This window comes from Bos mutus, chromosome X (genome assembly GCF_027580195.1).
Source record: "Bos mutus isolate GX-2022 chromosome X, NWIPB_WYAK_1.1, whole genome shotgun sequence".
NCBI lineage: Eukaryota > Metazoa > Chordata > Mammalia > Artiodactyla > Bovidae > Bos > Bos mutus.
This window is the reverse complement of record NC_091646.1, coordinates 112,714,713-112,728,776: the sequence shown is the minus strand read 5'-3', so window position 1 is coordinate 112,728,776 and position 14,064 is coordinate 112,714,713. Positions and strand designations below refer to the sequence as shown.

The window sequence follows — 14,064 nt, the reverse complement described above, 5'->3', positions numbered from 1 at the left end:
ATAAGTGACATAATAGAAGGAGAAAATTTTGATGGGCAGGAAAGAAAAGATGAAGAATCACTAAACTGAATGACTATTTATTCAGTATGACCACAAGAACAATTAAAATGTGAGTGTCTACTACACACTAGACATTGACCTTAGTGTCCCCATCTCTGAAAGAAGAAACCACAAGGTTCAGAGACTCCAAATACTGCCTTAGGGCACACATGAAACAATAGAGCCTTAAGTCAAACTCAAGACCATCCATGCCTAAAATCAAGGCTAACCACGTCTGAGTGGTCTCTGTGGTTACTGGTACATTCCAAGAACACACAATTATCCATGTTCATGCATACAAACCTTAACTATCAAGAAAATGTTACACTGTAGTAAATCCAAGAAGAAATAAGAAGCATACAATACAGTTTTAAGATGTTCTTTCAAAAACATGTGAAAGATAAAAATGCTCATCTCCAAAGCGCCAAGTATCAATTGGTCCTTCATCCACAAATTTCATTTCACCCCAAACACTGACACATAATCACATACCACATCAACTTTTCTAAAATGGACAGCAGTGCTAGGAAGTCTTTCTGTAAGATAAATCCCTCTGAATGAAAGAGTCAGTTGCCTCGTGAAATCAACTGTATTTTTAACCTAGTAAAATCAGGCTGTTGCTGGTGGTACTCTTCCCTTACAGTCAGTCAAATTCCTGGGCAATGTTAACATGTGGCTTCTTGGTAAGTGTCTGGAATCATTGTATGAACATTTTGAGAAAACCAGAAGCCTTCTGCATGGTTAGAGGCTGCCAGCCTAATTTACGTAGCCTGGTCTGTTCAACTATTAAGACAAGGTAACCACCTGAATTTAAAAATAAGACTACTTTAAAAGAATTTTACAAACAACTTGACTGTGGTATCATCTATGAACCCTAAAATCATCCCATTTTATGTATAATTTCAATGATTTTTAGTAAATTTACTTAGATGTACAACATTTAGGACATTTTAGAACATTTCCATCACCCCAATCATACCCTTGGTTCCCACTCCCCTTTCCTAACTCCACCCCCAGGCAACCACTAATCCACTTGGATGGATTTGCCTTTCTGGACATCATGGATCAGTAGCTGTGGGGTCCCAAGGGGTCTTTCTGTGGTTCCAGGTCTGTGAAGGGGATAAGGGAAGGTGGAAAGCAGCTGTGAGCAAGCACAGATATGCATGCACACAATTCACAATTCCTGTAACTGGCCTTTAAAGACCATACAAGTTCATAGAGCACAGATGGGAGAACGGGGCTCTTGCTTACCTAGGAACACAAAAGAATGAGAGTCCCATATCTGAATTCTCCCAAGAACTAAAACTTTTTGTACCTTGAAACCTTAGTTTCTTTTATTTCCCCACAATTTTAAACTTTGTATTTTGTATTGGGGTATATGACAGGCCACCAGGGTTTAATCCCTGGGTCAGGAAGACCTCCTGGAAAAGGGAATGGCTACCCACTCCAGTATTCTTGCCTGCAGAATTCCATGGACAGAGGAGCCAGGCAGGCTACAATCCATACAGGGTCACAAAGAGTCGGACACAACTGAATGACTAGCACTTTCACTCACTTTCTTTAGCCACCACAAAGTTGAATATCTGCATATAACTTATAGTCAGCCCTGTGTATCCACAGTTCTGTGCTGTAGTGTTCACTACTGAAAAAAATATCTGATGGACTGATACAGTCCACACTCAAGTTGTTTAAGGGTCAACTGTAGTCTTAATAGGCATGTTGTTTAAATAATCTAATCTAACTTGCCTTGGTTGTCTTATGACAGTTAGATGCAGCATCCTTGGGGCAGGTGGGGGAGGACAAAAATCTCTACTGAGAGGGTTCATGTAACAAAAGGGTCCCTCATTGGATTTTATGATTCTGAGCACCTTTTCTCTGGTTGGTTAGACTTCCTGCTGGGGTCTTCCTATTTCCTGCAGGGGTCTTCCTATCCTGTGTCTCCCGCCCCACCCCTGCCCACCCAACCCCCAGTAACTAATAGTCACCTTGATTAGACCCAGTATTCTCCTGAGAGGTCCACAAATGGTTTTCTATCAAGGGCCAGACAGTAGATATTTCCAGTTCTGCAAGCCACATGGTCTCTGTCCAGAGACTCAACTTTGCCCTTAAAGGGTAAAAGCCGCCACAGACAATAACTAATCACGTGAGTGTGGCTGTGCTCCAATAAAACTTTATCTATAGACACAGACTTGAAATCCACATCACTCTTCTTTCTTTCTCAACCAATTAAAAGTGGAAATCCCATTCTTATCTGGCAGGCTGTATAAAAAGCAGGTGGCCAGCCGGATTCAGCTTGTAGGCTGCTGTTTGCCAGCCCCTGTCCTAAGACCTCCCAGGGGCAGCCATCAGTTCAGCGACTGACAAGCCTTGTTGTTCTCGTACATGTAAGAGAATCCACCCACAAGGAACTTCAGGGACTTGTGTGGGGGCATGGTGAAGGCACAGGAGTGTACTTGGACCCTCGAGATTCTCTGACTTCAAGGCTGACCGTCTTCCCCCCATTCACTGCCCCCGCCACCGACCCTGGCAGCAGGCTGGTAACCGCTGCGTTGCTGGCCTATTATTTTCTATAGGTCCTTCTTGTTTCCCCAGCTGTATTTGCATTACCTTGAGGAAAAGGGCTAGGATATATTAATTATGTGTTATCTTCCATCATCAGGGGTTTCCCTGGTGGCTCAGATGGTAAAGAATCTGCCTGCAATGCAAGAGACCCCAAGTCAATGCCTGGGTAGGGAAGATCCCCTTGATAAGGGAATGGCAACCCACTCCAGTATTCTTGCCTGGAGAACTCTATGGACAGGGCGGGATACCTTCCATGGAGTCGCAAAGAGTCGAACACGACTGAGCAGCTAACACTTTTCATCCTCCATCTCACAGGGCACATCTAGATTATTAAAAATCCTACCACATGCTCGTTTCTGGCTACTTGTGCCTAATTTTAAAAAGAAATGTGAAATATTTTAGACTCTCTCTTTCTCAAAGTAACAAACTAAAACCTAAATTAAGATGTTCTTTTCTTTGACCCTCTGTTGATTTTTCTTAAAGGGTGACAGCAGCTCCTGTGGGCAAAGTTCACCTGGCAGCCCTCAGGATCACAGGACGGTGTGTCCTCTGCATTAAGAGCAAAAGCACAAAACCAGGTCCCTACAATGTGGAGGAACCTCACTAATATTAGGTGAGGTGAGAAAAGCCTGACATAAGAAGCCATGTGTACAGAATTAAATAGAGAGGATTTCACCTGTATGAAAAGCCCAGACAGGTAAATCCGGAGACAGGAAGTAGACTGGTGGCTTGGTGGTTGCCAGGGCTGGGCAAGGAGGGATGGGGAGCCACTGCTTCATGGCCACAAGGTTTCCTTCTGGGCTGATGGAAATGTTCTGGAACTGCATAGAGTGGGTGGCTATACAACACTGATGATGTACCAAGTGCTACTGAGTAGTTTATTTTTAAATGAGTTATTTTGTTTTGTGAATGCTACCTCAATAAAAACAAGTTTTTTTAGAGCATGGTCGTAGACCTCTACAATCTGACGGTGGAAAGAGCATCTAGACATAGTGTTAAATGAAAACAGCAAGTCACAGAAAAATAATTTTTTTTGACAGCAATATTGCATTTATGTAAAGTTGTGAAACAAAGATCTGGGCCTCTGCACATACACTTAGGCACAGGTGGAGAAAAGGCCACACACAGCAAGCTATTATCATGCTGCTCTACCAGGGAGGGGGGCAGCTGGGGAGTTTCTCATGTTCTGCATATTTCCACATTGTGTCATTCCAATAAGGCAGGAAGGAATGCTTCAGTGGGTCCCCCATGTCATAGAAAAACACCCCAAGGTCCCTGAGGGCCTGCACATTTTATTAAAGGGCAGGCATGCACACCTGTGTATCGGAGCACAGCGCCCGAAGAGCCTTGGGGTGTGGCGGGTGGGGGGGCTGGTCTGCAGGAGAGAAGTGCGCACAGCTGCTTGCAAAGAAAAACTCCATCAGGCAGCTCTTTGGTCACTAGGATGTCAAGCAATTAATTTTTACCAAGCTTTTCCCTCCTTTGGCATTAAAGTTGGTCCATCCCATGAAGTGCGTTAAGTTTCATAAATGAGTACCACAGGCCTCAGAAGGGCCTACGTCAGGCCAGCACCACCCCCTCCCACCACCACCCTTTACAATCTTTCCTTTCCTCTTTGAAGAGGGGCATTTCTGGACAGGGCAGTGGAGGGGAGGGGGCGAGGATGGCTGGCTGCAGCCAGACCATCTCTGGGCTGCTCTCTGAATGCCAGGCTTCCCCCACCCCTTGGAGACTGGAGCCCTGGTGAATTGGCTGGAGTGACACAGCCTGGTCCCTGACACAACAGGCAAGGTCCTGCAGTCTTGCAAGCAATGAGGCACAGGATGAGGGCACCTTCTCTTCCTTCTGAATGAGACAGATGACCATCTTTGCCCAACTGGCAAAGAAAAATTCATAAATGCACCCAGTCCCCTAATTCTGTTAACCATCAGCACCTCCTATGCCTCACTTCTCTACTAGCCCTGGGGCTACACTGTGACTCCTGGCTGTACATTGTAATCTCCAGGAGAGCTTAAAACTCAGGGCTACCTGGCCCTGGTGCAGAGGTGCCAGCATTCCTGAAGCTCCCAGCCAGCTTGAGACTGTGCACATCTCCAGCGGCGAAGCCTGCTCCCCATTCCCAAGGAGCCAAAACAAGCAGAAGACCAATGAGAACAGACAACAGCTGATCACAGCCAGTCTGAGAGCTCTTTTTTTTTTTTTTTTCCCCCACCGAGTACACAAGGTCATGTTTATATTTTGACACTGTAAACAGAGGAATGGTCATTTTTCTGTGAGTAAAACAGCTAGGAGCTGACATTCGTCGAATTAAAGACACAGTTACTTCCTAGATCCTGCAAGGACACCTGGACAGGTGGGTTGCTCCAAGGCAGCAGCCCCACCAGGGAACAGTATTTGGCAAGGAAAGAGAATGGAGCACTGATCCAGGCTGCGATGTGGACAGATCTCGAAAACATGATGCCGAGTGAGATAAGCCAGACGCAGGAGTCCGCAGACTGCATGACTCCACGTACACGAAATGTCTAGAACAGACAAATCTGGAGACACAGAGAACAGACTCGTGTTGCCAAGAGATGGGGAGATAGGGAATGACTATTAATGGGTACAGGCTTTCTCTCTGAGGCGATGAAACTACTCTGGAATCACACAGCAGTGGTGGTCACACAACCTTGTAAATGTATGAACAACCACTAAATGGTGCACTTTAAAATGGTACGTTCTATGGTAGGTGAGGGCTTCTCTGGTGCCTCAAATGGTAAAGAATCCACCTGCAATGCAGGAGACATGGGTTCCATCCCTGGGTCGGTAAGATCCCCTGGAGAAGGGCATGGCAACCCACTCCAGTATTCTGGCCTGGAGAATCCCATGGACAGAGGAGCCTGACGGGTTACAGTCCATGGGGTCACAAAGAGATGGACACAACTGAGCATCTTCATTAGGCCACCTGGCTCCCTGGCAGACACTTGGTCATGTCTGAAGTCACTTTTGGTTTTGCCGTGACTTGGAGAGGTGCGCTACTGGCAGGCATTCAGCAGAGAGACCAGAAATGCTGCAACCTGTCCAGGTGTCCTGTTAACTATACTCCACTATGCAGGACAGTCCAACAATAAAGGACTACCCACCCCTAAACATTCACAGACACAGCTTGGAGGAGACTCTTGAGTCCCTTGGACAGCAAGGAGATCAAACCAGTCAATCTTAAAGGAAATCAGTCCCAACTATTCTTTGGAAGGACTGATGCTGAAGCTGAAGCTCCAATCCTTTGGCCATATGATGTGAAGAACTGACTTGTTGGAAAAGACCCTGAGGCTGGGAAAGACTGAAGACGAGAGGAGAAGGGGACGACAGAGGGTGAGATGGTTGGACGGCATCACTGACTCAATGGACGTGAGTTTGAGCAAGCTCTGGGAGTTAGTGATGGACAGGGAAGCCTGAATTGGACACAACTCGGTGACTGAACTGAAACATTTACAGTGCCAGGGCTCCAAAACCCCAGTCTAAAGTAATACCTGCTCAGTTTGGACACCCTTTAGGCCCCTGTCTATCAGCAGTACAGCACGCTGAATGACCCCACTTGTTTCTCTACATAACCAAATCACTGAACATAACACCATCATCAACAATGGTGGCAAAAATAGTGATGGTTAATAGTGGGGTTAATAGGAGGCCTCCACCCCGGCCCCTGCTGAGTCCCAACTACTCCTAAGGTGTCAGCAAAAAAGGTTCCTTTGACATCCCCCACCTCCTGGTTTCCCCTGCCTTAATTCAAGTGTTGGCTAAGTCCTGTACACTGCTTGTCTCGTCACAATTTCTCTGACATAATCCTCAATTTTTCTAATCCAAGAGCCCTGACTATCTCTAGCTCAGGTCCATCAGCCTCTGTGAAAACCTCTGACAATTTCTGACTGCCCTCTTCTCTCAGAAGTGCACCCTGTCCATCGCTTATACGTGGCTAGCTCATCAAGCAGGACTTGGTGCCTCACATGACTGAAACTCCAGGCCCCATTCACAAGGAACAGGACTCCTAGGGGTGTTGTGAGGAGCCTGGGAGAAAAACGGATGTAAAATGCCTGGCCCAGCAGCCCCTGAGCACCCAGGACACCTCAGCCCATGCGGCTCTTATCAAACAACACCAGGCTGACCAGACCCTTCCATTCTCTCTGGGAAAACAACACACAGGGTGCAGGAGTTTCCTACTGCTGCTGTGAGGAACTGCCACAAAGCAGGTGGTTTAACACAACACATGTTTACCGTCTCACAGTTTTGGAGGTCAGAAGTCAAAAATCAGTTTCATTCGGCCAATAGCAAGGTGTTGGCAGGGCCGCATTCCATCTGGAAGCACGAAGGAAATATACACCTCCTGGCTCTTCCGGATTTGAGAGGCCGCCTACATTCCTTGGCTCCTGGCCACACAGCTCCAACATCTGCTTCTGCTGTCGCATCTCCTTCTCTGACTTTGAGTGTTCTGCTTCCCTCTGGTCAGGACTCTTCTGCTTACCCTAAGCCCAGCCAGATAATCCAGGATGATCACCTCATTTCAGGATTCTTAACTTAATCCCACCTACCAAGGCCATTTCTGTGGGAAGGTAACATTAATCAATTTAGGAGACTAGGCCATGGACATCTCTGGAGCGCCATTCTTCTATCTGGGTGGGAGGGGTAGGGAGGAGGTCTGTTAAATATCAAACAACAATGAATATAAGATAAAAGTAACCAGGGGAATCGAACATAGCACAGGGGGCACACGGTTACCGAGCCAAGGGAGGGGAAGGTATAGACAGTAGATTTCGGTTCAAGTCTGGAGTCAGACAGACGCGTTCTTTGTTGGCTCTGGGAAGCAAGGTTACTAAGGCAAGCCCCTGGGCTTCAGTTCCATCATCGTCCCACTGACAGCTCACGCAGCCTTTGTCAGCTTTCAGTGACAGTGCCCTGGAGTGTGTGGCCCACAAGCAGCACCCCTCGTATGTCCTAAGACCCAAGGGACCCCAGCGGGAAGAAAGCAGGAGGCAGGAAGAACACAGTGAGGCCTCAGGGTAAATAGAACATGAGCACATGTGAGCCCCACGGGAGGCAGGCACCTGTCTGCTGGTGCTCGCCACTGGTGCTTCCTGGACCCGGAAGGGTGCCTGAGATGGGGAGGCTGTGAAACAGTTACAGAATGAATGGACAGATGAGCCAACAAACGAATGAAGAGAGGCAGGATGCCTCAAATTGAATAGGGACAGGGCAGTGGGGTGGCGTCTGTGACAGAGCATTGGATCATGGTCAGAAGATTCAGCTCAAGTCCCAGTTCCTCCCACAGTGGGTGGGACGTACCCCTTGGCTGTGGCCCTCACATGCAAGATGAGGAGAGGAAAGAGGCCATCCTGGCTCTTTGAAGCCCAAAGCTGGAGGATTCAAGCTCCACGTAGTCTTGCCTGGGCCTGACCTGCCTAACACAAAGACTCTGGGTCAGTCAAGCTAACCGGTTCCCATCCTTATTTCAAATACCTAGCAGTTCCTTGTCCACAGCATTCTTCTCATCCCCAGTGCTAAGGAAGCATGAGATACACTCAACCTAGGAGACAATGGACAAGGATAAAGAACTCCCAGGCTCTAGTGAGCCACCTCCTTTTCTCAGAAGCCACCACCTTCTGCTGAGGGTGTCTGGCAACCACCACTGTCTACATTTTCTGGGTCTCCCATCTCCCACACAAACCTGGTCTCCATCCACTATCCTAGCACACAGGAGGCCAAGAACCTATAAATATTACTTCATTTGACTGGATTTAAATGAGAATAACTGAACTCAGGAAATTTTAGCTCTGCTTTTATTCCATCAGATTACTTTTACTGAATTTACTGGAAAGGCAGCCAAATAGCAAAAGGACCTGGGCAAGAAGAGCTCACTGGGCTCAAGTGTTAAAGTGACCTTTAACACGTCATTTGACCCACGGGTTTCTACAGTAGAACCTACGGGAGAAGGGGAAACACAATTTCCACTTCCAAAATCAGAGCGACAGGGAAGAAAAGGAAACTTAGAGATTTCCAAACATCCGGGAGCTATTTTTAGAAATGAATGACTTTTCCACTCACTTTTCTTAAAGAAAAAAAAGAAAGATATTAGACCAAGAACAAATCAAGAAATGGTTGTTGATAATCTAAATGGAAGAAGATTCTTACAGAAGTCCCCTCTTTATGGATTTAAAAGCAAGACACTCCTCTATGTATATACAAATACACACACACACACAAACACACCTATAATCTTAAAGAATGAAAAGTGGAAAAATCATTATTTATCACAAAGTTGATAATAATCCCAAAATAGACCCTGTGGGATAAATATACTAAGTTGAGTTGAGTGCATGCTCAGTCGTGTCCGACTCTTTGCAACCTCATGAACTGTAGCCTGCGAGGCTCCTCTGTCCATGGGATTTCCCAGACAAGAATACTGGAATGGGTTGTCATTTCGTTCTCCAAGGGATCTTCCCGACACAGGGATCGAACACATACCTCCTGTGTCTCCTGGATTGCAGGCAGATTCTTTACTGCTGAGCCATCAGGGAAGCCCAAAATACAGTAAACCTCCTATTAATTAACACTGAATACAGGTTCTAAGAAGACAGCAATGGTGTCATCTGGCCCTGTTATGTGGGGCTCCAACCTGGCAAAATTCGAGAACCATGGATTGTTTTCTCTTTAAAGCAATAGCCTGTTCAAAGGACTTTTGATATATCACAGGATTTCTCCATGTGGCGCAGGTCAAACCCCAGCTAGTGAACAAATGGATACCTAAAAGCTTTTGTCATAATGTAATCTGGGCCTGCCACCATCATCCTGATCGTTTATACTCTGCTTTGATCTCAAATGTGCTATGTCCACCACTCTTAAAGTGCCTGAGGTTGGCATTTCCAGTAATGTACAGTCCCAACTGAGCTATGGAAAACAGAACAGTAAGTTTCAACTGCTCAGTCCATCTAAAGGTTAATAACAATACAACGTCAAAAGAAGCAGACGTATATACAACCATCAAAGGCACTGAATTTTTCTAAGAGAGGCAAAAAAGTTCTTCCCGTATTTTCCATCTAAATGGTAAATACCTTTTTATAAAGTGGCCACTGACCTCCAAGTTAATATATGTGGAATACATATGTGCCACTAATGTAAACCACACACAACTCACCCACAGAAAATACCAGTCACAGAAACAGTGAATTAACTTTATTGACTGGTTGATTTGATTTTTTTGGCTTCACCGTGCAGCATGTGGAATTTTAGTTCCCTGACCAGGAATCGAACCCGTGTCCCTGCATTGGGAACAAGGAGTCTTAATCACTGGACTGCCAGGGAAGTTCCAACTGTTTATTTTTAAACAAAGTTTTGGGGTATGACTCCCAGACAACTATGAAAATTATATGCACAGTACTGATCTGCAGAGATAGTGAATTTAAACCTGCAGTGTGTTCATAATCCAACTAAAAAATTTCTGTTTTGATGTATATTACCATATGTGAAATAGATCACCAGTCCAGGCTCGATGCATGAGACAGGGTGCTCAGGGCCGGTACACTGGGATGACCCTGAGGGATAGGATGGGGAGGGAGGTGGGAGGGGGTTCAGGATGGGGGACACATGTATACCCATGGCTGATTCATGTGAATGTATGGCGAAAACCACTACAATATTGTAAAGTAATTAACCTCCAATTAAAATAAATTAATTAATTTTTTAAAAATTAAAGAATTCTGTTTTGAAAATACTGAGATTTTTTTACACATCTGTAACCACATCTGTAAAGATATTTCCCTAGGTTTGCAACCTCTTTGTTGTAACGTGAAAAAGAAAGTACAGCTACAATAATTCACCAACATGCCCTGAGCTGGCAATACAAATGCTGTTAGACACAACACTGAATGGAATTACTGTACAACTCTAGAAGAGTTTGTTCACAACCCTTGGCCCTCGGTTACCTTGCTTACAGCAGCATATTTTATGCTATTACAGTTTTCATAAATTATATATGAAATGCTTTCAGTCAGCAAGAATCTTCACCTACCAACTACATTCATCTATTTCTCCATAATTTCATTGTCTTTAAGAACCTATTTATTTGCCTCTTCTGACAGTTTTCCATTTGGAAGCTGTTTGGGTAAAGTCTTCATTTCTTGAATACCGTTTTCAGGTCGTGTGAATCAAACTCGACTCAAAAAGGGTTTTAAGTGTCAGATACACAAGGAGAAAATGCTGTGCTCCAACACACAATTTTTTCCATATCATAAAAACCAATCACAACCTTAAAGGATAACCAGTCACTAATAAAAATCGGCAGGACTCTGTTTTGAAAGAAGAAGGAGAATGACTATTACAGCATTTACACCCTTTCGTAGACTCCACTTAAATGTTTGTGGCTTGCTGAACATTCCATACATATTTCGGGCAAGGTATTATGGGAGCTGAAGTGCAAGCTGTCCCCTACTGAATTTTCACTCACTATAAAAACAATGTCTCATAAAACTGTACACATGTTTTTACTTTACAAAAAAATGCAAAACATCCACTTTTGTTCACTCCATCGACGCTCTGAGCATTAGAAACTGGACTTTTTAAAAATTTGTAGCATGAGTGATGTCTGAAAAGGATGAAAATGTCATTCGGTAACACAGCTTTCTGGAAAGAGGAACGCAGGCAATGAGTATGAAATACACAGAAAGGAAGTTTCTACCAGCTGTCTTCTGTAGGTCAGCTCACCTATGTCTTGAATTGTGCCAATAAAATTAAAATTTTTGCATTTATACTTTTCCTCATGAATCTACACTCCAATGTGACCACAACTGTTTTATATTATCTTCATAAAATGGGTCTTCACCTTTTCTAAGCAAAACAGTACTTTTAATTGGTTCATTTTCCAGTTGTTTGGATTTTTAACAGACATAGAACATAGAAGGGCACCACATTCAAAGCAGTTCTACCAACTCCAGAACCTTCCAAGGCTTGATCAGACAGCTGTGGCTCTAGGCTTTAGTTAAAATTATAATATGATCTCACCTGATTTTCAAAATAACGAAGCACCTTTTTAAGCCAATAAACTGTGCTATAATTTCTCTGAGTTTGAGTCCAGAAGTTGGCCAGGTTCAAAGAGAATGTTAGGGAACCACGAGCCTTTTGCCTTTCTTTGTCTTCCCCTATTTGAACCTAGAGAAATCTTCAAACAATAATTCAGCAGCTTCCCTCCTGAAAAGTTTATTTTCAAAGGCCAGTGCCATGTAGCACTGCCTTTCCTGTGCAGGTAGGAGGATGTAAGAGCCCATCACCACGCTGGGCCTTTTCAAGTCTTAAAATCATTTGGGAAGCTTGCAGTATTTCCTTTCTGGTACTCAGGCCCAACCTGGAGAGAAGTTGCTCCAGAGAGGACAAGATATCAGATAATCACTGGAATCCCTGGGTTTCAAGAGAATCCCGAAATGCCTCTCCCCAAAAGCAGCTGAACCACTGAAACCAACAGGCAATGGAACAAAATGTTACCGAAAAAGTCATTACGTGAAACTCAATGGCAATCTAGCACTGCTTTCGGAAGCATCCGTTTTTCACTCCGGGGGATTCATTCACATGAATAATGAGACAACTGAAGGCTCTCCTCAGATCTTGCACAGAAAGGAAACCTAAAATTCAACTCTTGTTTTCCCTTTATCCCAGAAGCATATGGGTCTAATCATAGTCCATTCTGGCCGCAGTACACAAGGCTTTTTCAACTAGAATTTGAAGTCACTTTCTAAGGCGCTGAAGAGTAACCACCCCAGTTTGATGGTTACTCCAAAGACTCTGAAGTGTCCCATCTGGCACAGTCCTCGCTGAAAACTAGGCTGAAGCCGCCAGACAAGGAACCCACACCACGAGGCTGGGACGCACGGTTGTGCTACAAGATGACAGCTCATCTGGCCACCGCGGGGCTGAGGGGCGCCTGTGGGCCCACAGTCGGGGGCGGTGGGCCGCAGAGGCCCGGCAGGGATGGGCGAGACTGCGGCGGAAAAAGGAAGATGGCCATCCATCAGCCCCTGGAGAGGAAATTACAGGCGCCCAGCTCCCAGGCATCGGTCAGCGGGTGACGTGAGGGAACCAAGTCAGAGTGTTCGTCCCGCGGTGGAAGCCGGGGCTCCGCACACCAGGGGCTCGAGGCCGGGAGAGGGGGAGCCTCGATCTTCGGCCAGGGTCCCGAGGGTGGGGGCGCCCGGATCCTCTCTGGGCCCGGAGGACGGACGATCTTCGCCCAGACCCCGGAGGCCCCCCGGGTCCTCAATCCTCTCCCTGGGCCCAAGGTATGGGGCGCCCTAACCCTAGCCCACGCTCCCCCCCTTACCGGTCGCGGGGGTCGATCCACGACGTCTGGCGCGTGTTGTGGTCGATGTAGAAGACTCGGCCATCGTAGTCGCGCGCCTCCTCCCAGCCGGCAGGCAGCGGCAGCTCGGCGCTCTCCCGGGCCCGAAGCGGTGGCGGCGCGGAGGGCGCCGAGGGCGCGGGGGGCACGGGGACCGCGGCGGGGGGCGCGGCCGGCGGCGGCTCCCGCGGGGGCTGCGCCGGTTGCGGTGGCTCCCGCGGGGCCTCGCGGGGCTGTCCCCGCCGCCGCCGCCGGCCGCCGCTCAGCCACGGCATGACGGCGCGGGCCCCGCCGCCGCCCGGCCGCCCCACGCGCGCCGCCTCGTCCGCCAGCACTAAGGCCCGGCGCTCGGGGCGCGGGGGCGGCCGCGGGGACCCGCCCGCCGCGCCCGGTGCATCCTCCGCCCGGCGCCCGCGCACCGGTGCCCGCCTGCCTCCTGCCGCCTGCCGCCCACCCGGCCCTGCGCGCCGCCGCCTGCAGTGCCTGGATCACTCGGGTGGCCGCCGCGCGTGGAGTCACAGCCCTAGAGCTGCCGCAGCCGCTGCCGGCAGCCCCTCAGTTCCCGCGGCTCGCCCGGCCATCTTCGTTTCACAGCACCGTCTTAGGGGCGGGGCTACACAGGCCCCGCCCTGTCGGTGGGCCCGGCCCTCCCTCCACCCCTTCGTCCTCCGCGGCTCCTCCCCTGCTTGCTGCAAGCCCTTCGATCTCCCTTGGCTGCTCCGCCTCCAATCTCCCTTGGGGGCTCCTTGGCTCTCGGCCCTTCTGGCCCCGACCCCCTCACCCCCGCCCGCTGCTTCTACTCCTCCTCCCCCGCCGGCTGTTCCAACCCTCCCAACGCTCGCCCCCTGCTCCTCGGTCTTCCCCTCCTGCTCCGCGCGCTCCTCCCTCTTCTCTCCTCCACCACCTCCTTGGGCCTCGCCGGGAAACCGCACGGGGGCCAGAATGGGCGCCGCCGCGTCCGTCCGCCCCCGGGCCACCGCGGAGAGGAAGGAGGGCCGGGAGATTGGCGGCCCCACCCGGGCTGCAGACGCGGCCTGCCGGGGGCTGACTCCTGGGACCCAAACAATTCCCGGGGGAGAGGGCGGTCACCTCGCTGCACCCATTCCCAG

General features: G+C 48.2%; 1 protein-coding gene across 4 annotated transcripts in view; it reads right to left on the bottom strand.

Moving 5' to 3' along the window:
• The window catches only part of WWC3 (WWC family member 3), a 110,311-nt gene extending 96,738 nt beyond the window's left edge, over positions 1-13,573 (bottom strand). For 2 of the 4 annotated variants that reach the window (XM_070366453.1, XM_070366455.1), the window contains exon 1: positions 12,938-13,573. In XM_070366453.1, coding sequence (XP_070222554.1) covers positions 12,938-13,230 — 293 coding nt within the window. In that variant the 5' untranslated portion in view covers positions 13,231-13,573. The remainder of the gene's footprint in view (positions 1-12,937) is intronic. The other 2 variants (XM_070366456.1, XM_070366457.1) reach the window with 1 other exon arrangement.
• Between the last annotated feature and the right edge of the window lie 491 nt (positions 13,574-14,064).